This window comes from Hyperolius riggenbachi, chromosome 2 (genome assembly GCF_040937935.1).
Source record: "Hyperolius riggenbachi isolate aHypRig1 chromosome 2, aHypRig1.pri, whole genome shotgun sequence".
Taxonomy (NCBI): Eukaryota; Metazoa; Chordata; class Amphibia; order Anura; family Hyperoliidae; genus Hyperolius; species Hyperolius riggenbachi.
The window spans coordinates 234928812-234956711 of record NC_090647.1 but is presented as its reverse complement, the minus strand read 5'-3'; the positions used below and the strand labels follow the sequence as shown (position 1 = coordinate 234956711).

The 27900-nt window shown below is 41.5% G+C and overlaps 1 protein-coding gene across 13 annotated transcripts in view; it reads left to right on the top strand.

Annotated features, from left to right (window-relative positions):
* DMD (dystrophin) overlaps nucleotides 1-27900 on the top strand; it is a 3066377-nt gene that overhangs the window by 1018113 nt on the left and 2020364 nt on the right. For all 13 annotated transcript variants that reach the window (XM_068268325.1, XM_068268327.1, XM_068268324.1 and 10 more), the window contains 3 exons: nucleotides 9735-9836; nucleotides 11056-11163; nucleotides 18305-18484. In XM_068268325.1, the coding sequence (XP_068124426.1) occupies nucleotides 9735-9836; nucleotides 11056-11163; nucleotides 18305-18484 (390 nt within the window). The remainder of the gene's footprint in view (nucleotides 1-9734; nucleotides 9837-11055; nucleotides 11164-18304; nucleotides 18485-27900) is intronic.

Here is a 27900-nt window from a genome sequence, read left to right as displayed (position 1 = left end):
ACTAGCGGTGCTGGGCTGGCTGAGTTGATACATTTTCTCTGTGCAGAGACAGAGTTATTATAAAGGAGACTGTCACAAACACACGAAGTTATCCTGCGCTCCAGCCAAGAGGTCACACTGTCACAGATGGTTCCCCTTTAAGGTTTCCACACTGCAGCGCTCCAGATAGGGGGATTGGCAAAACAACTAAGAAAGAATAGAGCGCGCCATAGTGCATTAAACGTTTTCAGGGTATTTTATTGACACATAAAAGTTCTACTCACAAACATAGGAGTTAAAATCGCATGTCAGCGGGATGCCAGCCGCTTCCCTCAGTGGTGGAGGATGACGCGCTGTGGCCAGCAGCGCGGATACCGATGTCCTGGGCTCCGTTTCGCTCCGTTTCGCTGGGGAGTGGGCGTGGCTGGGTCAGTAAGCGTGTGACGTCATGACGCGTTTCGGCGCACGGCGCCTTCGTCAGATGACGTCTACACGCTGTGCTAGGCTTACTTGTAGTGTTTCCTTGTGTAGTCGCCATGGCGACTGTGGGAAACTCAAAACAACTTTATTGAGCACACATTGTGGGGCATCAAAGCTTGGAGGGGAGGCGTGTGTATAGGTGCATTAGTCAGCACGTCATCCTCCATAGCTGTAAGTAGATTCTCGCTTGAATGGACATAAATAGATTACAAAAGAGACCTTATTATAAAAAATTAGATGAAACAGCAATATTAAATATATACATTAATGTTTAAAAACCTGTGCCAACATAAATGGCTAATATTTATATCTCCAATCAGTATTTTCTTATGCGCTGCACATAAGGAGCGGATATTCATTACAGCTAATAACTGTGCAGCTGGCAATTGGTTGTTTATAATCCACCACTAACCTTCAACAATAGGCACCATTGGGTACATGTACTCTAGTCAATGACAGTACATATACAAAACATCATAGAGATTAGATGATCGCTGATCGATACATAAAATTGCTTAAAAGTTACATAAAAATTACATAAAACATACATAAAAAATACTTATAAACCATGATAGTATAAAGAACGCCCCCAATGCACTGAAATTCTCTTGGGCTGGATGGGTGATTTATGCTCATGGGTTATTACACCCCACATTCAGGGGTTGTACAAATATGTACACTTATATATGTGTACATGACTTTTCAAGGTCATTGTGCACATAGAGTCTCTGCGGTAACAGGGGGATTTTGGAGGGATAGGGTGGGGATGGGTGGGGATGGGTGGGCCCTGGGAACGAGGAAGGGGGAGGAAGGGGAGGAAGGGGGGGGGGGGGGGGGGGAGGGAAAATGACCTGGGGGGGATCAAGAGGAAAAAGTGGGGGGGGGGGGGGAAAGGGGTCTGTGGCAATTGGTACGTCCTGTATGGGCGCTTGGTGGCCCATGGCCAGGAGATTAGGGCCTGTGGGAGAGTTATAGATTGTTACCCTGTTACCGCAGAGACTCTATGTGCACAATGACCTTGAAAAGTCATGTACACATATATAAGTGTACATATTTGTACAACCCCTGAATGTGGGGTGTAATAACCCATGAGCATAAATCACCCATCCAGCCCAAGAGAATTTCAGTGCATTGGGGGCGTTCTTTATACTATCATGGTTTATAAGTATTTTTTATGTATGTTTTATGTAATTTTTATGTAACTTTTAAGCAATTTTATGTATCGATCAGCGATCATCTAATCTCTATGATGTTTTGTATATGTACTGTCATTGACTAGAGTACATGTACCCAATGGTGCCTATTGTTGAAGGTTAGTGGTGGATTATAAGCAACCAATTGCCAGCTGCACAGTTATTAGCTGTAATGAATATCCGCTCCTTATGTGCAGCGCATAAGAAAATACTGATTGGAGATATAAATATTAGCCATTTATGTTGGCACAGGTTTTTAAACATTAATGTATATATTTAATATTGCTGTTTCATCTAATTTTTTATAATAAGGTCTCTTTTGTAATCTATTTATGTCCATTCAAGCGAGAATCTACTTACAGCTATGGAGGATGACGTGCTGACTAATGCACCTATACACACGCCTCCCCTCCAAGCTTTGATGCCCCACAATGTGTGCTCAATAAAGTTGTTTTGAGTTTCCCACAGTCGCCATGGCGACTACACAAGGAAACACTACAAGTAAGCCTAGCACAGCGTGTAGACGTCATCTGACGAAGGCGCCGTGCGCCGAAACGCGTCATGACGTCACACGCTTACTGACCCAGCCACGCCCACTCCCCAGCGAAACGGAGCGAAACGGAGCCCAGGACATCGGTATCCGCGCTGCTGGCCACAGCGCGTCATCCTCCACCACTGAGGGAAGCGGCTGGCATCCCGCTGACATGCGATTTTAACTCCTATGTTTGTGAGTAGAACTTTTATGTGTCAATAAAATACCCTGAAAACGTTTAATGCACTATGGCGCGCTCTATTCTTTCTTAGTTATTATAAAGGAGGCAGCCCCAACTTCCCTTTAGATGTGCATTTTTTTTTAATTGCCTCCCCTTGCCCTGAATCTTCTCTGAATCTGTCTATTAGTCTTTCTAAACAATCTATTTAATTGCCGCAGCTTAGAAGAACTTCAAGAAATGTTACACATGCAGGCTTTCTGATGTTAAATTTATCTGAAAACAGGGGTTAAAAAACACAGCCTGTGTATTCTGGGATGCCTTTTTTTGTTCTGCTCTCACTGCAGCTGCCTGGGAGGTCTGCCTCCATTAGCTTTCCTGTTATGTTGCCTGTTATCGCTGGCTTATCTCTATTTCTAAACAGTATTCTCCATTCCCATTCCGCTTGCTCTAATCTTTATGAATTGACATGTAGTGACATATGTTGAGATAATCACCGCATAAGGCGGCATAAGGCGGTAATTTCCCGCACTGCTCAGGAATGTCAGCTTTTCATGCGGAAACAGCTTTTATGAATGGACACTTTGCTAAATGGTCGGTAAAGTCAGCTGTTTTGAGCATTACCGCATGCGGTAATGCTTTATGAATAGAGGCCATCATATTTTTACATCATATTAATGATGATACGTCTTAAAGCCCCCAGCAAGCAAGAAAACAATCAGATTAATTTTGACAGGCCTTTTTTCTTATTTTTGGTACTTTTTCAATTTCAGAGTGCTGAAAATTTATTTAAAACAGGAGATGAAAAATGATCTCCTAGGAGAAACTTGAGAAAAAGTGAGTTGGGTCCCTCTGTGTTTCCTTTAAATTACCTATAAATATGTTTGTTTATTTATTTATTTTCTAATGAAAGCTTTTACATTGTCATTTTGGTTTATACCGTACCTCTTCTCTGATAGTTACCTTTATTTCTGATGGACCTTACATTCCCTCATCTGACGCCGCTGTGTTATATAAAGCACCTGTTAAACTATTCCCCATCACACGCTTTATGTGCTCATTTCAGTGGAAATATTCTTCTTACTGCCAATTGCAGGTTTCAGTGTTTCTGTCATTCAGATCTGTAATGAAAACTGTTATTTGTGGCAATTCATTATGTCATGCAAATGAGATCATCGGGACTTTCAAGGAATGCAATTCATGTCTTTCCAACTCTGCTAAAAAATGTGTGTCTTCTTTAAGGCAACACATAGTCACACAGACATAGTGTGACCTTTAGTTTTTCATTTGGCATGAGATGATGTATCACCTAAAATAATCCCTAAAAATAGAAGCTAGCAGGTGTGTAGCTGCCATCCGGGTAGAATAATTATGAACATTTTCAGCAGAAAGCTATTTGAAAACCACTGAGTAAAATTCATCACTCTACTTCTGATCGGCTTTCAATCATCATCACCTTCACCGGTTATGCTTTTCACAGAAATAGTAACCTTGACTTATTTGCAGATCTCTATGGCTTGGATAAAAACATTATTATTTCAAATTAGTCTGTTATAGAGAAGACCAAAATAAAAGAACTTTCTTTTACTCATCATTTACAAAAGTCAAGCTCTTTTTTTGTTTTTGTTTTCTTGCTTTTTTTTGCAATGATGTTTTTGCACCTGTGAGAATTGCTGTTAAAAGTGTGTCCTTAATGAGGTCTTCTAAGGCCACATGGTAGCACAGAACCCCTGTATGTCTTCAAGCCTGTAATGTTCCTAGAGGCTGTTTCTGCTGAACATTATACAGCTGACCTTGGAAACTGTTTGCAAACATATTATTTTCCACAGGGACAAGTTTTAGTGCTGGACACATCAAAAAAGTAGGATAATGATTTCTTGAAAAATAGTTATTAGAACTACTCAATAAATAGAATAGACACGGCTGGCTGGTGGTGGCAATTTTGTCAGCTGTATGTACATTGGCTCTTCTTCAAAAAAGATCCATAATTATGTAAACTATTTGCATTTTAATCCAGGAAACCTGTATTCTGTGAATCATGCATTAAAGGGGTTCTGTGTAGGTTAAAAAGTAAAACAAGCTGACACTTACCTGGGGCTTCTATCAGCTTCCTGCAGTGGTAATGTCCCGCCCCGTCCTCTCTCGATGCGCCGTTCCCCAGCACCGGGCATTATTTGTCTGAGGACAGTTGCAGTCTTTGGACATTGAGCGCCAGTATATGGGACAATTTACTGATATATAACCAGAGGAGGTTATTTTTACTGTTGTTCCCCACCTATAAGTTTATAATATTAAGGTACAACTGTGAACTGATTTTAAGCGCGGCTTGAACCAATCTGTTGAATTATTTGTCTGACGACAGACGAATAATGCGCGATCCCGTTCGCATCATCGGGAGCTTACTGCGCAGGCACAGTAAAGAGTTTTCTTGTACTGCACCTGCGCAGTAAGCTCTGATGATGCGTGTGGAAGCGAGAGCTCAGTCACGCAGCCACAGTGTAATCACTCGCGTGATTACACGGGGAATGGCGGCGGGGAACGGTGCATCAGGAGAGGACGGCGCGGGACATTACCGCTGCAGTGGGCTGATAGAAGCCCCAGGTAAGTGTCAGCTTGTTTTACTTTTTAACCTACACAGAACTCCTTTAACCACTTGAGAACCGCAGTGTTAAACCCCCCTAAAGACCAGGCCATTTTTCATGAAATTGGCCACTGCAGCTTTAAGGCCAAGCTGCAGGGCCGCACGACACAGCACACAAGTGGTCCCCCCCCCCCCCCCTTTCTCTGATCACCCCCAGGTTTGTTTTTTGTTTCTTTTTTAAATAAATATTTATTGTAATTTTTTATTACATTTTTTTATTATTTACATTACCCTCCCTCCCCCCATCTGGCTGTCACAGTGATCAGCTGTGATGGGCTTCAGCCTATCACAGCGGATCGCTTCTGTGTCCCCAGGGGGACAGCCGTGCCACACGGCTGTCGCCTGTACAGCGCTGCTGTAGATCGCAACACTGTATATGCTAATTAGACGGCGGTTTTGCCATCTAACAGTCTGCCGAGCGTCGATCGCCGCTCGGAGACTAAAGGCGGAGCTCTGCCCACCAAGCAGGAGATGCGCGCACAGCCTGCACGTGATCTCCTGCAAAACAGAGCCCCAGGACTTTACGCCGAATGCCGTTAGGAGGTCCTGGGGCTGTCTCTGTGGCCACGCCCATCGCGTGACGAGGTCGGGAAGAAGTTAAAATGAGCATTTTAAAAATCTTTCAGGTTTTAATTATTGTTTGTAACTTAGAAGAAAACAATGTGTTACCTTCCTGTCACTCGCTCACCAATTATGCTGCTATGAGGAAAAGGCTTTTCTTTTTACGTTATTAAGGAATTAGGGTTCTTTTTTTCTACTTTTCACTTTGGTCATAAATCCTTATGTAATCCTTAACTTTAATATCAACCCCTAAAGTGTGATCTTAATTCAATCCTCTGTTTACAAGTCAAACTTTGCATTAGCAAATAAACATGCACAGATTTACCATTAACACATTTAGCACATTTATCTTGCTAAAGACACAATTTGTGAACTTCTGATTAACACACACACTAGACTGACTAGAGATCACATTTTTTTTATTCTTGTATGACTTGGCTAGTACATTGCATTTTAGTGTAAAATATGTTTTACTGAACTTTACTAACTTTTCTAGTAAATTCTGGATTTACAGGCCTTTCTACATCACTAGACTTCATTCCTAAGCTTATGAGTAATAACAGGTGACTTAGCTACTAGTCATAACAACACTTCAGGGATTAGAAAATATTCATGCAAGACCACCAGTTGTAATCAGGGCATCTTAAAGGACTGCTGCAGGGGAAAAAAGAGTTGAACTTACCTGGGGCTTCTAATGGTCCCCCACAGACGTCCTGTGGCCGCGTAGCCACTCACCTATGCTCTGGTCCCCGCCTCCGGTTCACTTCTGGAATTTCCGACATTAAAGTCTGAAAACTACTGTGCCTGTGTGGCCATGTCCTTGCTCCCGCTGACGTCACCAGAAGCATACTAGACAGGCGCAGAATGTACTGGGCCTACACAATACACTCCTGGTGACATCAACAGGAGCGAGGGCACGACCGCGTATGCGCAGTGGTTTTCAGACTTTAAAGTTGGAAATTCCAGAAGTGAACCAGAGCATTGGTGAGTGGCTGCAGGGGCACAGGACTTCCAGGGGACCATTAGAAGCCCCAGGTAATTTCAACTCTTTTTTCCCCCTACCCCCCTACAGCAGTAATTACACTTATTTACAGTGCTGACCATAATTATTCATAACACTGGCAAATTTTGACTTAAAGTTACTTTTATTCTAACAGCAAGTACTTTTTTGATGGGAATTGACATGGTATCTCCCAAAAGATAATAAGACAATGTACAAGGGGGATTATTGTGAGAAGGAACAATTCTCAGCTTTTATTTACATTTGAGCAAAATGTCCAGTCCAAAATTATTCATACCCTTCTCAATAATCTACAGAAAAGTCAAAATTTGCCAGGGGGTATGAATAATTATGGGCAGCACAGTATGTCCTTGAATTGGACAAGGGCTCTAGGGGAGAGGGTTAGGTTTAGCCACCCCTATCTTCCAGAGTTCTCTCATACCATGGATCAAGCGTCCTGGTATAGCTCAGGGTTTGCAATGTGGGCTCTACATTCTGCCTATCCCAGCCTGCATGGGTGATAAGGGGATAAAGAGGCTTGGAAGGAGTCACCCAGGATTTGCCAGGGATCCTTATACAGCAATCCCTGGCCAAAGCATTGCCAGTTCTACTGGGTCCTCAGGTGGTCATTACGCACTGCGCACTGCTCACCTGGAATCCCCAGCAAGAAATTCTCTGTTCTTTCTTTGGATACATGTCAATTTATACTACCAATAGGTGAATATATTATCTGTCATTTGACCACATCTAAAAAAAATGAAAAAATAAAATATCACATCTTAACCTCCCTGGCGGTAAGCGGCCAGGGAGGAAGATGTGGCGCCCCCCCCTAGACCCTGTGCGCTGCCTGGCCAATTAGTGCCAGGCAGCCCTGTGGGGTGGATCAGAGTCCCCTTTGACGTCACGACGTCGATGACATCGGTGACGTCATCCCGCACGTCGCCATGGCGATGGGGGAAGCCCTCCAGGAGATCCCGTTCTTTGAACGGGATCTCCTGATCTCCGATCGCCTCTGGCGATCGGAGGGGCTGGGGGGATGCCGCTGAGCAGCGGCTATCATGTAACGAGACCTTGTCTTGCTACATGAAAAAGAAAATAAAAAAAAAATGGATTTGCTGCCCCCTGGCGGATTTTTAGCAAACCGCCAGGAGGGTTAATGTGAATGATCACTTACTTTGCCTGCCTTACGAGCGTTGCTATGTAAGGCAGGCAAAGCGGGCGATCATTCACATTAAGGCCCATTGTTACTTTGGTAAATAAAATGAATTAAGAAAAAATGTATTGGAAAACTAGTAAGTGATTACTGACTATGCATTCCAAATTATCCGACCTCCACACTCTACTAATTTGTAGCTGACTACTGCCTCTGTGCAAACACAAGGACTAAAAACAAGGACAGCCTAAACATTTCTGTTCAGGACTTCTTAGTATTCATTTCTGCCTAAACACTAAGCTTAACCTTTACTGTCGTTCAGTAATTAACTATATGAGTTCACTAATGGCTCAGAAGTGTGACACCTTATCTAGTGCATTGTAGTTTAATTGGTAATAGAACTTATGCACCTTTATAATGTATCGCACTCAAAATTGGACATCTGATTTCAGTTGCAGCATAAGAAGATGTTGGGGTGAGGATGCAAATGTGAATCTCACCATTTTACCTGCAGCTACTAATTGAGCTCCAAATGACCCAGAATTCTTCTCTGTCTGTGCCATTGACTCCGGGCTTAGCTGAAAGTCTGCACATACCAAGAAGCAAAATTTTCTGCAACTTTGAGTCTCTAGAATTACTATACTGGCCATTTATCATTCAGTAAAGTGGAATACACATCTTTTTGAATGCCAGGGGAGTATTTGCAGGGATGCTCCATTTTTTCTGTATATCTGAATCACACCCACTCATGGCTTCCTGCAAAGATCAGTTTCAGTGCACAGCAGTTTTTATATTGCTTATACTTAATCTAATGAGTGTTATACCTTAAACACTTATGCTTGGTACACACAAGGCATTTTGTTTTCATCAGATTGACCTTCAAATGGATTATTTCCAAAAGGTCCGCTCTGATTTCCAATGGTTTCTCTGATCAATTTTGTAAAGAAGTAATCGGAAAATCTATCAGAAAATCAGTCGGAAATCAGATCGGACCTGTCAGAAATGATCAATTTTACAGTCAATCTGGCAGAAAATTGCATCATGTGTACTAGGCATTAGAATCATTTAAAATGTAATCTTAATCTATGTACCCTAATATGTCATATGATGTACAGATACTGGTGGTTACATCATAGCTGTGTGTGCATATCACATTACTGTCATAACTATACAAATGTTATGTACAGTGCTTCCTGGTTATTAATGTATCAAACCATAAACATAAAATTAAATAATGGCCTTGTATGTTATGCTATAATAAATGAAATAATGAAAAATGAACAGAACCTTAATAGACAAATATAATAATAACTCTACTATTGGGAGCTCATGAAACACAATTTAATTTGTTTTCTCACTGTTTTAATAAATTCACCTTGGGAAGTATACTCATGTTGTGCTCACATTTTAATAATCTTTTGTGATTATAAATTTGTGGGAGATCCCAAATGCCTAGTACCTTGTTAATGGCCAATAAAACAAGCATCTCATTCACCCTTGAGCATTTTATAGCACAAGGTGTTAACTTCCAACTGTAAACTTATTGTTTCTTTTTTAGTAAGGTTTTAGAATTGCTATCTTGCTAAGTTGCTATACTTATTTTAAAATAATGACAATAATAAATGAAGATGAGTACAAAGGAAGGTAACATTTCATAATAAAATTATGCAGACTAGTATTTCAAAAATATTTTGCATCAAAAATAATTGTAAATCAATGTAAAATAGTAGCACGTGTTAGAAAAAATTGTTGTTTTTTTTAGACAACAACAACAAAAGAACAATGACTCAATCAATAAGTAAATGCACTTGGAAATGTTAATTCTACTTGATAAAGTCAGTCAATGTATAATTCATTTTGGAGACAAAATATGTTAATTGCATGCTACAGTATATGAAGGTTAAAGGATTACGGTAGTCTTTCTGTTACAGTATACTATGTAAAATCATTAGTCTTTTAATTAAATTACTTATCTATGTTAGCAACGGAACTAACTATTTATCTGGATCATTTTCAGCACTTGGGAGACCGTTGGGCTGCCATATGCAGGTGGACAGAGGACCGGTGGATTCTTTTACAGGAAATTCTTCTAAAGTGGCAACATTTTGCAGAAGAACAGGTAATGTAACTGAGCTAAGCTCAGTTCACACTGCTCAGATTAAAAACTGAACCGTCAAACAGATCAGTTTTTTCATTGGGCATCAGTTTTTCATCTGTGAGTTCCGTTACCCATCACCACCCATTCAGTATACCAGCTTGGTTTGCCCGCGATGCATGCAGCGTATCTGGAACTATTGCAGAGTTTACTGTATATGCATTCCATTTGGTGGAATGGACCAAACAAAACTGGATCAAACAGACTGACTATTGATTAACATAGCTTCCATTGGCATCCATTGGGATCCATTCTGTTTCATTCCGCTAAAAGGAAAAATTTTAACCACTTCAGTACCAGCACTCTCTGGCCCATTAAGGACCTTACCGACAACACACCGCACACATCTGCTGCTACCGCCAATCACGCCACTCTTTTGTCTCTTAAGCTTACTGGCCCTGCTGTCGCTATGACAACTGAGCTCCGTGAGCCCATCAGAAGCTGAGCTGATCCTGTGTGATTGGCTAACATGTTTATTGTGTTGTATTTCTTTTTTCAATGTCCTCTATATAGAGTTTTAGTGATGACCTAAAGTCTCCCCTGGTGAGGCATTCGCTGCGTGCTGCCCATATTTAAATGTACATCATGTGGGAACATTTTTATAAATAGGTTATTTTACATACGTGTTACCACGGTTTTATGTGCTTATAAATTCACCATGGCTGCATGACTGGGCTCAGATCTTTATGGATTACCTAGGCCAGTGCTGTCCAATGTCATGAACAGGGGGGTGTCTAGGACTGGATTTTTGAGCTGGAGGGGGCAGAGCATTAATGCAATGGCTTTGGGGGAGAAGGCGTGGGCAGTGCCAACTCCAAAAAAAGGGGAGCCTGCCAGAAGTGGGGCTTAACATAAAAAATAGTCCCTTTTGAGGAGATAGAAAAAAAAATTAGTGTTCTATCATGATGAAGCAGCAATATTTTAGATTTAAGAATGGCCATATTGCTATAAAAAATGGGGTGATGGCAAATCTCCCCAAAAAGAGTATTATAGTAAAATATTTATCAGAAAAAAAATAAAAACTTTCCTAAATTAAAATGTACATACATTTTGCTTAGTATATTCTTTGTGCATATCTAATATTTAAATTATGTTTAAAGAAATGTCCTACATAAATGTTATCACAATAAATGCTCTGAGTGGGCAATAGACATCACACTTTACACGTTCGTGTGTATTTCAGTGCCGATTTGATGCTTGGCTTACGGAGAAAGAAGAGATGGTTGAAACTATTCACAGCACAGATTTGAAGGATAAGAATGAAATGCTTTCAAGTCTAAGAAAATTAGCGGTATGTATGCCTACTGTACGCCAGTCCACTTAACTCCTTTATCTGTATACAAAATAGATATAGCGTCTATGTAATAATATAATTGTCCTTTTAAAAATTAAATATTTCAATGATCCATTATGCTCACTAAGCAATAAATATAATATGAGGAACAGACAGTAGTTCTTAAGTTCTTAATTTAAGTTCTTAAGTGGTTCTTACGTTCTTAAGTAGTTCTTAAGCAGTACTAATAACAATAACTAGTAACAGTAATAATATTTATAATGACAAAGTAGTAGCATCTCTTGGGTTGATTCAGCAACATTAGCAGTAAGTTATATTTCTGACTGAGAACATAGGTAGTTACCACAGCATAATCCATACCTAATTCAGGCAATGAAAGTGTGCTTTACTTCATTGTAAGCCAGTGCACTGTGACTAAGCACTGCTGGCTTTTTGCAGCAGGAAGCTAATCATATTTTCTCAGTGACCACAGCTTGAGAAGCTTTGCATAGTGCTGACTGTATTCAAAGCCATAAAAGATGTCCCCCATCTTCCATGCAGTTCTACCAACCCTGTCCTCCAGGCAACAGACACTTGTAACCCAGCTTGCTATAACCATCAATATTCGGAAATGTTGCCGTGCAAAAGAGGCTTGATATAGCCTCCTGCCCCCTTACATAACACTGTGCACATTTCTGGTGTGCACAAGAGCTCTTCAGGCAGATTTCCTGGCATGATGGGGTGCTACCCAATAGACCCAAAAATCTGAGAGAACATTTAAACACCTCAGTTTTCGCTAATCTCCATACATATCTCCTGAGTATTCTTACACAGCAACGCAAACTGAGCAGAAGTTAGATCCAATAAACTGCACAGTAAGTGATAATATTTTATTAGCCCAGGGACCCCCAACTGACCCTGACGACCAAAAAGCAGCAATAGGGTCCCTTTGTTGCAGCCAAAGCTTCCCCCTGAGCCCCTGAGCCAGCTGCTGACCCTGCCTCCCAATCACCTCTCAACTTAACTGTTGCCCCCCGGGGCCTCTGCAGAGTCTTTGGCACTATCTCACCTGCCCGCCAGCAGGGGTGAGATGCTACTCTGCCAAAGACTCTGCAAAGGCCCCAGGGGGGGCAACAGTTAGGATGGAGGGGGCCCTGAGTGCCCCTACAGGCTCTGAGGCCCTGGGGTGATTGCCCCCTTTGCCTCTATGGTTACGCTGGCCCTGGCTGCAAACTTTATTTGGCCTGAAGAGAGGTCCATCCTCTCCACAATTTTCCACTCAACCGACTTCCTGCCTTGCCAAGCTAGGAGGTTTAAAGAGCTTCTATGCTAAGCAGCAGTAGATATGGTATTCTGTAAGAAAGGGGAGGCATTGTCACCCCAGCTTTGCAGGGCACTTGCCACTAATGCTGACAGCTGTAACAAGCTGGCATACAAATGTATTTTATATAACAAAAACACAGCCTCACTGCACATTGTCAGTAACGGGGGTTGTCACCTGTCTAGGTTAAGCGCTGTACTGTGTACAGCTCTTAACCTAGACAGGCGACTGGATTTTTTATGAATAATTCAGTAAAGAAAAAAAAGTGTTAATTTATGCAAAATAAGGTAAATATATTCTCATTATTTCTGTGCATTATTATGCACAACATTATTGTAAAACTTTGCTCTAGGCTTTTTCATCTGATGAATTTGGAGAAATCATGATGGCAACAAAATCAGTAAAAGATGATACAGGCATTCATTGAATCAAATAGGTATTTTGAGTTCTGTGTCTCTGAAATTATAAAACTGATTTATGTATGCTCTAAAAGGTGGTTGTGATCTCTGAAAGTAAAAGCACTAACTTAAAGTACAGGTGGGTAAAAAAGTGCCCCAATGGGGTACTCAACTTGGGAGGGGGAAGCCTTTGCATACTCAAGATGCTTCCCCCATCGTCCTCCATAAGCAATAACACCCCCACAAATTGATTGTTGACAATTTGCTTTTCATAACTGTAGAAAATATATTAAGTAAATAGTACAGGCAGAGAAACAAATTCATTTTTAGCTTAAATTTTTAACATCAGGTTTCTTTTGCCAGGAAAAAAAAAGATAATGAAGTAGATAATATTCTGCAAACAGACCTTTTAAAGGTGACTGAATAAAAAATTAAGCAAATTACTACACTGAAAAATTAAGAACTAAGTCTGGGTGACACATTCTCATTACAAATTGTTTGCATTGGTGCTAATGATCTCGGAGAAGATGGTTATTTTCTTTTAAAGAGAATCTGTATTGTTAAAATCGCACAAAAGTAAACATACCAGTGCGTTAGGGGACATCTCCTATTACCCTCTGTCACAATTTCGCCGCTCCTCGCCGCATTAAAAGTGGTTAAAAACAGTTTTAAAAAGTTTGTTTATAAACAAACAAAATGGCCACCAAAACAGGAAGTAGGTTGATGTACAGTATGTCCACACATAGAAAATACATCCATACACAAGCAGGCTGTATACACCCTTCCTTTTGAATCTCAAGAGATCATTTGTGTGTTTCTTTCCCCCTGCAGCTATCTTCCACTGAAGTGTCAGGCTGTTTCTTCCTGCAGAATGCAGACAGCTCTGCCTGTATGTAATTCCTCAGTATGTGAAAGCCCAGCCAGCTCAGAGGAGGATTTATTCAGCTTGTAAAAGATACGAGAGAAGAGAGAAGCTGTCCTAATCTAAATAATACACAGGCAGTGTGCAGAGAGGGGCCTGGAGGGGGGGGATGCATCACAGAACCACAACACTGAAGAACTTGGCAGCCTTCCAGACACAGGCTGACAAGTCTGACAAGAGAGAAATAAGTTGATTTATTACAGAGACTGTGATAGCAGAAAGTGCTGCAGTAAGCCAGAACACATTAGAATAGCTTTTGGAACTTGTAGGATGATAAAAAACAGGATGCAATTTTTGTTACGGAGTCTCTTTAAGGAAGAAAGTAGAAAGAATATAGGCAGCACAAATAATGTACATACAAGTTAAACAGTTTTTTTATATTTCCCCAGGTTACTGTCACTAATTGTAGCTTCAGTATTCAAGCTAGATGTTATGAAGTTCGCTGTGAAAAAAAAATTATTATTATTATTTTATGTTATGTGAAAGTCCAGTGTGGAAGCTATAGTTTTGTGAATGGTTGAACAAAATCCCCACTAAAGCCTGCAGCAGGCAATGGCTGTGTATAGGTGAATTTTGCCTGTCATTCTTATACATTCTTATTCTTGGAAAGGATGATTCAAATTGTTGACATTAAATTAAACAGAGAGAGGGGAAATATAACTGTTCAGTTCCATATGTATCACATAGATCAATTATTTCTAAACACCTGTTTATAATCATGGAATTGGAATATACCAGATAACATGAATATGAACCTTAGTGCTATGTAAAAGAAGATTTAAAAATAAACATTATTATTATTGGTGCTGACACATTTTCTGCATTTACATTGATCACTCTTTTTATTGGGGCTCACCAATAAATGCACCCACCACATTCAAGCAAGCAAACAGAGGTGTGCTTAACCCTGCAGATACCTTACATAGACAAAGGCATGTGCTGGAGGGAGTGGCCAAACCAAGCAAAGATCAATATTAGCCCTGTGCACTCAAAATCTACATGTAATCCTGCAACCAGGTAAATAGTTGCAGTTGCAAAACAGGAGAACCTACAAAGTTTATTCAGTTAGTAGCTTAACTGGGATACGGTCCACTGTACTTCCCATTCAAAATCCAATTTTAGACAAAATAAGGGAACTTGTGATCAGGAATGATGAAAACTAGATACTATTTTTGGGAAAGCAGGAAGTTTTGGTGTCAGTTATACTGCGGCAGTTTTGGCGCCACCAATAGACACCCATAGGAATTTTGGCTATATGCGGAAATTTGTGTGCCAGAGGTGTCAGATAAATAGTGGGCGGACCATTTGCTGAAATTTCTCATTTTATTTTTTTCACGGTGGGGGTAGTAGAGGCTAAGGTTATGCAATAGGAAGGGGGAGGGTTTGAGTTTAAGCATCAGGAGTGGGAAGTTTTAAGGTTAGGTGTTGGTGTGGGGGGGCTCTGTGTGAGACTAGGATTAAGTTTAGCTGTAGTAAAATATAATTTATAATACCAGTATTTTACTAGTGAATGCTGTCCCTGTAAATAGTAGAATATTTGTAAATCCTACCGATATTCTACCATTGCCTTTTGCCCAGCAGTGATGAGCGAAAATGTCGATATTCTTTTCACATTAATTTTATCAAAAATAATGTAAAATTTGACTTTCAAGTGAAACTGCCATCAGAAATTAGTTTGTAAGAAGTTTGCTTCACTTTGTAAGAAGTTTGTGATTTTTCACATTTACGCAAATTTTTGCGCTAAAATAAAGATTCCATGCGATTTTTAGCATCAGAAGGAAAAATTATTTTCTTTCACTATAATGCAAAAATACAGTGTATTTTCACAAATATTTTCTCAAAGTCAAAAATAGCACTTTCGATGCGAAAATGAATTTCCTTTGGCTTTTTTTCATGTAAGCCTATTTAGGTACTTATATGAAAACAGATGCTTTAATCACAAGAAATGTCTTTAACCACTTTACCCCCACAGGTGTGGATATCTCTGCCCCTTTTTCCACCCTGTCAACACCAGGGGCGGAGATATACGCACCTCCCGCCACTACTGCCGCTGTCCGCACTCTCGCTCGCTCGTGCGCACACTCCCGCGCTCGTGCACACCGCTGGCCGCTCACCCAGAGATTAATAAATGGGAAAAACTGTTCCCGTTCGTTGATCTAAGCCCCCACAATGACCGGCTGCTTCTATGAGAAGCAGCGCGATCATTGTGGAAAAAAAAAAAGTTTCCCAGCCTCATTGCTCTTCCTGTAAGCATCCTTCCGACGCTTACAGGTCGCATGAGCAAAAAGTTACTGTGGCCATCTTGTGGCCAAATAGTAAAAGTACACCCTAAAGCATTTTTCATATACAAATACGTTAGTTTTACACTATAAATTAACTCATTACCTCCCAGACTCCCAATTTTTTTTTTTTTGTAATTTAACAAAAAAATTACAATAAAAAAATACATAAATAGTTACCTTAGTGACTGAACTTTTTAAATATTTATGTCAAAAGGGTATACCACTGTTACTTTATAAACTATGGGCTTGTAATTAGGGATCGATGCAAAACTGAAAAAAATGCATCTTTATTTCCAAATAAAATATTGGTACCAAACATTGTGATAGGGACATAATTTAAATGGTTTTAGAACCGAGACAAATGGGCAAATAAATTTCATGGGTTTTAATTACAGTAGCATGCATTATGTAAAAACTATAATGGCCGAAAACTGAAAAATAATGATTTTTTTTCCACATTTTTTCCTATTTTCCCTTTAAAACACATTTAGAATAAAATAATTCTTGGCATAATGTCCCACCTAAAGAAAGCCTAAGTGGTGGCGAAAAAAAGATATAGTTCATTTCATTGTGATAAGTAATGATAAAGTTATAATATAGACGAATGAATGGAAGGAGCGCTGAAAGGTGAAAATTGCTCTGGTGCTCAAGGGGTAAAACCCCTCAGTTGTAAAGTGGTTAAACAACAAGTGAGCATTTTATTATAATAGAGTATGAAATAAAAAACAAGCATACAGAGATGTCATTAAGCTACATGATGAAAAAGGGGAATGTTTAGAATGTATTTGTCAACTACAACTCATTATTTGTATTTATCGATGTCACCATTTTTCAAATCATAAAGCATATAGTTAAAAGCATAAAGCATAGGAAAAAAAATGGAACGGGAAAAGGAACAGAACTGACATGAAGTTACTTGTTGCAATAGGGTAGGTTAGATGCCAGAATAACATTTGAAATGTCACTTAATTTCCTTTTTGGACACTGATTACTCTATTTTGTTCCCATAAAATTTAAATACATTTTACGTAAAGTTCGGTGTCATTGACATCAATCTTGGCTTCAGTTATTAATGAAAGAGCTACAAGATGCACTGAGAAAGAGAAATATTACTAAAGAAATGGATCAAAACTTTACTGTGCCCTCTGCTTTAAGCCTATGCAATACATTGGAGCTACGTTATTACACATACACAGTTCTACATTGCCATTCATCATCACAGCTGGTAGTCAATGCCTTCAAAGTTTTGTCATCTGGATAAAGAGTCTTCTGCTCAGTGGGGCAAGATCCACAAATGCACCGTAGTTAGAGGATCTGAGCAGAAAGCTTGTAACAGTGAGCAGTCTCTTCTACCAGAAGCAAGAACATGATTGGGACACCAATGGGAAGATCAAAGATATGATTTTCAGACTGTACAGTAACTTAAGCTTACACATTGGTGAGTCCAGACAGAATACATGTGTGCTAGACAGGGTTTCATGCTATCTGCCATTGTATCTGTAATGTGATGCACACAGGTGGCATTACTGCAAATTGTAGACTAACACTATTGTACTAAGTGCACACTACAACATGCAACATGCCCGAGGCCCTTTATGCTGCATTGCACACATCCTGGCTGAAAGCATTTGCTAATCAAGGCTATTGGTGCTCAATATTAATGCATTTTTTTGTTTAATCTTACCAAATCTATGTTGGAGAAGAGTGAATTTACTTTTAATGGATATTTAAGGTAGTCCCATAGAAGTGGTAACATTGGAAAAACATATTGTAACATGAGTGGGTGCCTTAGACTGAATGAGATATTTAGTATGGATCTGGGCCCTGGCAAGTTGTCCAGCTTACTGCTCCATTGCTACTGATAGTTACTATTGGAGTTCTTTACGAGGAAAGTGGTGTATGTCTAACTATTGGGGGTACAAAGGAGAGGGAGTTGAAGAAAATCACCTGACAAAAAATCATGGCCATCCATTAAAAGGTCCAGTATTGTATTATATACTTTGCCTTGATTGCCCTTAGAATTTCTATAAAATGTTTAATTCAAGTACAACAAACGAAGCATACTGTACAATACCTGAAATGATCCATGCATTTTATAGGATACCTGTATTCCATACTTTGCCTGTAACATGTATATTATCATAAGTTCAGGTTTGTGACATGTTTAAATTGTGTATTTTACTTAATTCAGTATGGCCTTTATGTGAAATAGCTAATGTGGTTTGTCTTTTTCTAGATGTTGAAGGGAGAACTAGAAATGAAAAAGAACACAATGGATAGTCTATACACATTGAGCCAGGATCTGTTTTCCACAATAAAAAGTAAAGCAGTATCTCAAAAAAATGAAGCCAGGCTGGACAACTTTACCAAGAGATGGGAAAATCTTGTACAAAAGCTGGAGAGCAATACCAAAAAGGTAGGTTGTAGCTCATTAAACAATATAATCACTCTTGTTTCCACATGCAGTATTTGATGGAAGGAGAAAATAGTAAGTAGCAGCTGCACTTACATAATTTAGTGGGGGGGGGGGGGGGGGTTGTACTAAAGTGGAGAAAGTTTATCTGAATGTGCTTATAGTTATAGCTAATATTTAAAGGACAACTGTAGCAAGAGGGCTATGGAGGCTGCCATTTTTATTTCCTTTTAAACAATACCAGTTGCCTGCATGCCCTGCTGATCCTTTACTCTAGGGGCTCTTTCAAACTTAGAGGCTGATCCATGCGTTTTTTACGGATTGCTCCTACATTGTGTTTAGAAAGGTAACATGAAAGTCTATTTGACTTTCCTGTTAACTTTCACGTTATACGAATCGTTCCAGAGCATTACACTGCAACACATCTGGGAGCTTCGTAACGTCCAGCTATCATTTTCCCATCGGATGAATTATAACTACCGCCGCTAATCAGCATCACACCATAACTTCCTGATGTCACTTAACGCGTGCACAAAAATCAGGTTTGTGCACATGTTGGCTAATGTGAAAGAGCATACTCATAACAGGCATTTCTGGCATTATTGTCAGATCTGACAATATTAGCTGCATGCTTGCTTCTGGTGTTATTCAGACACTACTGCAGCCAAATATAACCAAAACAAGGTGATCTAGATCCTAAGATCTAGCAGTGGGTCAAAAAAAATGATCAACTACTGCAGCCAAATAGATGAGCGGGAATGCCTGGAACTGGTATAGTTTAAAAGAAAATAAAGATGTCAGTCACCATATTCTTCTCACTTCAGTTGTGCTTTAAAGAGAACCCGAGGCAGGGTTCTCACGACGAAATCCCCATACAGAGGCTGGGTTTGCCTATAGAGCCCAGCCTCTGTTGCTAATCAGATCCCCCCTAAATCCCCCCTGGGCTCAGCCAGACCCCATAAATCACAGCCGCACTGTGCGGGCTGTGTTTACCTTTGTAACGTCAGTCTCCGCTCTCCCCGCCTCCTGCATCGCTCCGGTCACTGCCCACGTCCCTTCCCTCCAATCAGCGAGGAGGGAAGGGACACGGGCAGGACCGGAGTGATGCAGGGGGCGGGGGAGAGCAGAGACTGATGTTCCAAAGGTAAACACAGCCGCTGCTGACACGCTGCGTGTTGGCAGCGCGGCTGTCATTTATGAGGTCTCGCTGAGCGCATGGGGGATTTAGGGGGGATCTGATTAGCAACAAAGTCTGGGCTCTATAGGCAGACCCAGCCTCTGTATTGGGATTCCGTTGTGAGAACCCCGCCTCGGGTTCTCTTTAAGGCCTCTTTTCCATGAGCAGCTGAAGGCTGTGAATTCACTGCCTGTCAGCTGCTATCATCAGATGCTTGCTATCACTCGTAAAAGGTTGTAGCAGGCGCTCCCCATACAGTTGCATCTGAGCAGGGGGGTTGCCAATAAATGAGCAGCTCAGCCACCCGTGGATAACATGCCTTTGACAGACTTGTTTTGTTTAAGCTAGGGCTACCTTCTTCGAGATTTTTGTCTACAAAAACAAATGGTGCCTTGTTCACATTGTCTGGGACCAAAGGAATGGTTTTATTGTTCCCTGTGATCTCCACATGGGAATATTGCACATTCTATGCATACAAGTATCTTTATGTCAGTGAGAACTATCTACAGAAAAAGCCAACGCAGAAACATATCCATCTTCAGTTTTGCTTTCCTGGAATTAGCAACACTCTCTAAAATAAACAGATATGAATTCAGGATACAACACTTAACCCCATGTTTGTGATGGAATACAATAGTATTTTCGCTAACATACAGCACCATTTGACTAATTTAAAGATAAATTGAAAATAATTTTGAGCAGTTTTCAGAAAGGTACTGTTCAGTAGATATGCTTCTTCACTTAACTATTATCTGATTGGTTGCTATGGACAGGAACTTTACTTTTGCTCCTTTTCCTTTGCACTTAGCTTGATAATATTTCCTCTTCTATTATTAATTGCTGACAGGCAGCTCTGAAACATAAACTACAACAGACCACTAGGGGTGGATGAACTAGTTTGGCAGCAAACAATTCATGGTAAATAACTACTGCTCGTGTTTGTTTTTACTGCAGTTTTCTCTGTAAAAAAAATCACGTTTGCATTTAATATTGATGCAAATTGGTGCCAACTTTAGCAACATCTTTAGCAGCAGTTAAATGCAAAGCCCCCCGTAGGCCATTGGCTGGATAGAGTACTGGTTAAGGGTTCTGCCTCTGCAGGGCAGGTTCTAGACTTTTTGCTGCCTGTGGCAAACTTGTGAGGATGCCCCCCCCCCCCCCCCCACTAGAGATGGCCCGAACAGTTAGCCGGTGACCAGTATTCTGCGAACATCGGCTGTTCACATTCAAAGCGAACATTTGGCATGTTTGAATCGCTTCCTATGCATCATCATTGAGCTTAACTTTGACCCCTTACCTGACAGTCAGCAGACACATGGCAGCCAATCAGCTATCACTGCTTCCTGGACCCCCCACCCACCTATCAAAAAGCAGTTGCAGTGGCCATATTGGGTCAATTCTCTGCTGGCTGTTAGTGAGAACAGGGTCAGACTTGCTGCAGATAGGTAGGGAAAATATTAGCTAGGCATGAGTTTCTGTTCCTTACTGGCTGTGAAAGCACTCCAAACAGCCTTTTTGAGGGCTAGCACATCAGTCTCCAGTGTTTTTTGTGTGTGACACTCCACAGCCCACTAACACCCAGAGCTGTGTGCACACTACTGCAATTGCCTCATTGAGTTGCAGGCAGGGCCGGATTATCAACCAGGCACATAAAGCACCTGATTAGGGCCTCATTCAGGGTCCAAGGGCCCCATCAGCATGCAATCCTTCTTGTAGGTTTTTTATTTGTCTGCCGCTGCACTGTTATCGGTTCAGTTTCCAAAAACGAGCTGACCGGCTTCTGTTGCCGAGGTGAGGAGATGCTCTCCAGCTCAAGAGTAAGCTTGGGTCGCATCAGCGTGCTACTCACTGTGGCTGGCTGATGCTGGCTGCTGACCTCATTCTTACTGGCTCTCTCTCTCTTCCTGAACGAGCCTGTCCTGAGGCTCAGCGTGACATACCAATGGAGTGGTGCTCCTGTGAAAGCAGCCTCGGACCTCAGCAACTTCCAACAATCAGTCACAGCCAGCCTGACATCTAATGTGCCTGCACATTCCAGGCATTCTTCCTCCAGAGGCTATGGTGTGTGGTTGCCGGGGTAACCACAGCCAGCTTCTTCCCTCGCTGTAAGGATAGACCGGAAGCACTGCTATCTTCCTAGCTGCAGAAACCAGAAAGAAGCCTGGTCTGGTCACGCTGTGGGAGGATGAGTCCCCTCAGTGAGTACACACCATTCACACTATGCTGAGACTTTCCAGGTGACAGACTCTAGACACCCTAGCATGCATTGCAGCTAGCTAGAGCAACCTATACCTTATTTATTTTATGTTTTGATCTTTGCCAGCGTCAGCTAATTCTATGCTATAGTAGCATTTGCACATTTTATTATTAATATTATTTAGTATTTATATAGTGCCGAAATATTGCACAGCGCTGTACAGAGAATATTGTCTTGCCACTAACTGTCCCTCAGAGGAGCTCACAATCTAATCCCTACCATAGTTCTATGTCTATGTGTAGTGTATGTATGATATCGCAATCTAGGGCCAATTTTAAGGGGAAGCCAATTAACCTATCTGTATGTTTTTGCTATGTGGGAGGAAACCGAAGTGCCCGGAGGAAACCCACGCAGACACGGGGAGAACATACATACTCCTTGCAGATGTTGACCTGGCTGGGATTCGAACCAGGGACCCAGCACTGCAAGGCGAGAGCGCTAACCACTATGCCACCGTGCTGGCATTTTAGTCTCTGGTGTGAGTGTATATAAAATATATATATATTGGTGGGGAGCAGGAGGTGTTAAGGGAGAGGGGCCCAAGTCTGCTACTTTGCTTAGGGCCCCATTTGGCCTTAATCCGGCTCTGGTTGCAGGCACAGAACCACTCCAGTGCATTATTATTTCACTGTATTCTGATAGTACTATTGTATCTCTCTGTGGGCTGTGGAGTGTGAGACACTCCACGGCCCACTGACACTCAGAGCTGTGTTAGACCCCTTGAAACAACTTTTTCATTACGTTTGTGGCCAGAAGCAGTCTTTGTAGGTTTTAAAATTTGCCTGCCCATTGAAGTCTATGATGGTTCGCCAGATTCGCCTGCTAGCGAACATTCTGCGAAAGTTCATGGTCGCCATTCGCAAATAGAAACTTCTATGCTCACGACATCTCTACCCCCACATCTCCCCCTTTCCCAATTTGGAATGTTCACACAGCACCCAAAATTTTGCATGGCACATTATACAGTAGTTGCTGTACGAGTTTTGTAATGCTATTATGCCATGTATTATTTATGCAACAACCTGAGACATGACATGCTGCAGCTCAACACAATAACACACTGGCTGGCTGGCTGCGAGTCTGTGACAAACAAACTGCTCATCCTCAGCCAGTCGGCCGTTCTCCATTCCTTCTCTGTCAGGACAGCAGTGCCTCCTCCCTTCTGCTGTGCAAGTCAAATGAAACACTGCTGCTCTCCTGCCTCCACCCTCCTCACGCATTGTCAGACTCCTCACACAGCACAACAAGCTGCTTTTCTCCAGTGATGACCTCTTCACCTTGCTCTCCTCTTGCTTCTCCTCCTACTCTGACTTCATGCTGCAAGTGTAAACACAGTACAAAAATGCTGCCCCTGTAATCTCTGGACCTGATGCAAGTGTTTCACCTTGCTTCATGAGCAAAACGAACCTGTGCCACTGACACAGGAGACCAGGGTTCAAATCTCAGCTCTTCCTGTTCAGTAAGCCAGCACATAGTCCAGTAAGGAGACCTTGGGCAGGATTCCGTAATGCTGCTACTGCTTATAGAGTGTGTACTATTGGGTGCCGCACTGTCGCTTTGAGTGCGACTGGAGAAAAGCGCAATATAAATGTTATTTGTCTTGTCTTGACATGCTAGAATCACCAAATTTGCAGGTTATGTTAAGGAGAAAAATAGAAACAAGATGAACTTTTTTTTTTTTCAGAAAGACCTTGTAGTTTTTGAGAACATATACTTCAAAGAAAATTTGCAAAGTCAGCAAAATGACATTCTGCAGCAGAATTCGGTGTGTCATTGCTCTGGGGCTTGCTATACTTACTATAGCAAGTTTAGGGCTGGGAATGGGATTGACGTGTGGGGCGCTGTTTGTCGATTGTAATGTTGGATCCTTCAAGACTCCAGGCGACTTACCATGCCTGACCTCAATGTTATTTTCACTTCCCCCACATGTGGAAACCACTCCATTGTGTCATTACCATCTAGCCTGAAGGCTAGCAATGTGTTTGTACAACATCAACCCCAATTTGTCACCTGAGAGATCATTTCTCAATCCCCAACAAGCAAAAATCATCTCACGTGCACACTTTAACCATTTCTGCCGCCCAGGCGGGATCCTCACGTCCAGGCAGCTGCTCTGCTGCGGTGCCACGCTTCGGCACGCTTCTGCGTGCGATCGCTAGCACGCCCCCGTGCTGTCCCCCGGTAGCCCTGGGATCAGCGAACGGAAACATGATTCCCGATTTCCGATCCGTGCCCCCAGCAGAAAAACTGAAGCGCTTTTACTAGAGGCTTCAGTCTTTCTGCAAAAAAAAGTTTCACCGGAAACCCCCCTTGTGCTTCCGGTGATCGAGAAGCACAAGGAGAAAAAAATAAACTCAAGGTGGCCATCTTGTGGCCAAATAGTAAAACTACATCTACATATTTTACATTACAATTTACACATATAATAGCATTAAAAATAAACTGTTTATTTCCCACACCAAAATATTACCCAAATAAAATTTGTAATGGAAAAAAAAATGACAATTTAAAAAAAAAAAAAACAACATAAATATTTACCTAAGGGTCTGAACTTTTTAAATATGCATTTGAAGGGGGTATACTATGAACATTTTTTAAATTATAAGCTTGTAAATAGTGATGGACGCAAAACGGAAAAAATGCACCTTTATTTCCAAATAAAATATTGGTGCCATACATTGTGAAAAGGACATAATTTAAATGGTGTCATAACCAAGACAAATGGGCAAATAAAATACATAGGTTTTAGTTATGGTAGCATGGATTATTTTGTCACCAGCTGCCCCCCTCCTGTATATGTAGCCAGATGACCCCTCCCCTCTTAGTATAGGTAGCCAGCTCGCCTTCACACTGCAGCAGCCATCAGTGTCTTTTATTTCTCAGCGTATCTCCAGTGCAGAAGGTTCCTTTTTCCATCTGTCTCCAATGCTGCCAAAGTCCATAGCCGCTGGCCACAATGCAAACGTGCACAGAGAGCAAGGTGGCTGCTGCACAGGTGGCTAGCAGCAGAGTACCGCGGTCAGGCGCTCACCTGATCTCCCAGCATTGCAGCATTTGCAAGTTTGCAAATGCTGCATAAGTTCAGCCTGCTGCTTTGGTGCCCTTGCTCCTGTGGTGCCCTAGGCCATGGCCTAGGCAGCCTTGTCCTAAATCCGGCCCTGCCAGTACTAGGTCCATTATGACATATTGTGATTATTTATTCATATAAGTCAAATTCTTTTTAAGCTGAAATGAAGAGTTTTCAATGCTCTGAGACAAACAAAAGCTCCTACAGACCCAGAGGGAGTTTTGAGAAAGCAAAGGCTTGTGCATGTTGTCATTGCATTGCAGTCTACTCGGCACACATTATTTTTCAAATAACAAATCCCATTTAGGCAATTATAAAATAATCTTAAAGGAAAGGTTCAGGGAGGGTGGGCAAAAAATAAAAATCAAATTCCACTTACCTGGGGCTTCCTCCAGCCCCTGGCAGGCAGGAGGTGCCCTCGCCGCTGCTCCGCAGGCTCCCGGTGGTCTCCGGTGGCGCGCCCGACCTGGCCAGGCCGGCTGCCAGGTCGGGCTCTTCTGCGCTCCAAGGCCCGGAACTTCTGCGTCCCACGCCGGCGCTCTGACGTCATCGGACATCCTCCGTGCTCTACTGCGCATGCGCAGTAGTTCTGCGCATGCGCAGTAGAGCCCGGAGGACGTCCGATGACGTCGGGCGCGCCACCGGAGACCACCGGGAGCCTGCGGAGCGGCGGCGAGGGCACCTCCTGCCTGCCACGGGCTGGAGGAAGCCCCAGGTAAGTGGGATTTGATTTTTATTTTTTACCCACCCTCCCTGAACCTTCCCTTTAATTGGCTTGCTGAAAAGTGTTACTTATCTAGTGTTTGCAAACACTCCAGACAGTTATTTTAGTATTTCTTTCTCTAAATCCAAGGAGTAATCAAGAAAAAATATTATTTTACTGATGTCAGTAGCCCACTAAAGATAAAGATCTTCTCACAGCTGTTTTAAGGATTTGCTCACCATCTTTATTGTCATAATTGTCGAGCGGAACTAAATGTAGCGTGGCATTTTTGGAGTCCTTTCTGAGCAGGTAAACATACATTCCTCTTATGCTGCAGTTTACAGAATAAAAACAAGCACTAATGTTCTGGTGGCATCATGGAGATGCAGCCAGTTACCAATGGCATTGTTTAAAGGGAACCTGTAGCGAGTAAAATTATTTCAAATAAACACATGACATAGCTGCAAATGAATATTACATACTAACCTCACCATCAGTTCCTCTCAGAAGCTCACCCTCTTCGCATTACAGTGATCCCTTCCAGTTCTGACAATATTTTGTCAGAACTGAAATATACCTGTTGCTGTCAGTTATATATCAGCAGCTGTCAGTTACAACTAAATGTGCAAGGTAATGTCCATTTTCCCTTTGGCTCAAGTGGGTGATATTACAGTTTATCAGTGTGCTGACCAGGAAGCTGTTATGGGGCAATGGCCATTTTTAAAATGGAGGATGGAGAATTCCAGTGATCACAGTGGACAAATGGGATGCAGGAGAGGAGAAAGAGATCTATCTATCTAATCTATCTATCTATCTATCTATCTATCTATCTATCTATCTATCTATCTATCTATCTATCTATCTTGTTAAGAGGGTATTAGCCTTTGCTAATGTCCATTAGTTAAACGTTAATTGTTATGAAAGCAGTCTCTTTATTTGCTAGTAGTCTGCTTTGACTACCAACCAGTCATAAAAAGTGAGCACTGCTGGCAGTGTCATAAGAACATAAAGTATTTATGGGGGCTTGTGCAGTCTTCATCAAATGGTAAAGTGTTTCTAGTGATATTAATCTTTTGTGTTGGACCCTAAGCTATCTTCACCAAATGTAAATTTCTATAGTGATATGAGCACTCCCAGTACCCACAAAACGTTCTTATTTTGGATCGCTGCACAAATGGGGGGTGGAACTTCAGACGTCACTGGCGAGGTGGATGCTAGCAGATGCGGCAGTGAGGATCTGAAAGTTTTATGATATGCGCATATACTTTTAACTCAATGTGAGTGCACTACTATGTTTTAAATGCATTGGGAATAAACGAGATTACGCTATGACAAGCTTGTTTGAAGTTTAAAGTTATTGCTTTTGGAAGAAGTTTAAAAGCACAGAGCTGGAGTGAACATAATCTTGCAAGTATTCAAAGCTGGTCCCTGCGCGGTCAGCACTTCTATCTTAGTTAGGTGGTGCAAGCTGTGTTCACAAAGAGGTGGTGGGAATAAGAATATTTGACATTTAAATACTGGATTACGCTATGTTGTGCTATCCTTCTGTTTGAGCTTATACTAGTGTGACATCAGAGGGGCCCAATTTAGACTGTAGAAAAACGCTGATAGCTGGTCTATAGATGGTCAGCAACACTGTCTGGTGAGCGAGCATTTCACTTATTTACACATTGGTGGATATGTTGGTTGATCACGCTCACACAGGGTCTGCTGTTTGAAGTGTGGAGACATTTGTATACACCTGGATCACACTATGGTCTCTCCATTTTCCCTGAGTGATTCTAGTGTGAAGCAAGATACAGTGTGAAGCAAGACTGCCACTGGGACACTTCATGTTTGAGCGAGTTTTGCTGATCTGTAATTTAATCAGCCAGCTAATCTGGTGAGAGTATACTATATTACTATCTGTTGTGTTGAAGCCTGTTGATGTGACCAGTTATAGGATTTGTTTGAAGACTTACCTGGACTTTGTGTTGTGAACATTGTGAGCGCTGCATAAGCTCTAATTTACTATATTCACCAAATGCTCCTTTGTGAAGACTGAAGTGAAGTGAAGTGAAGACTGAAGGTACTTATTCACCTTTCAAACTTCCACCAGATATCAGATAGATCCCTCTCTGATTAAATCTGATCAGAGAAGGATCTATTACTTGCCCACATACTGCAGACAAATTTCCATTATATTTTAGCATGATTTCTATTGGAAATTGTCCTA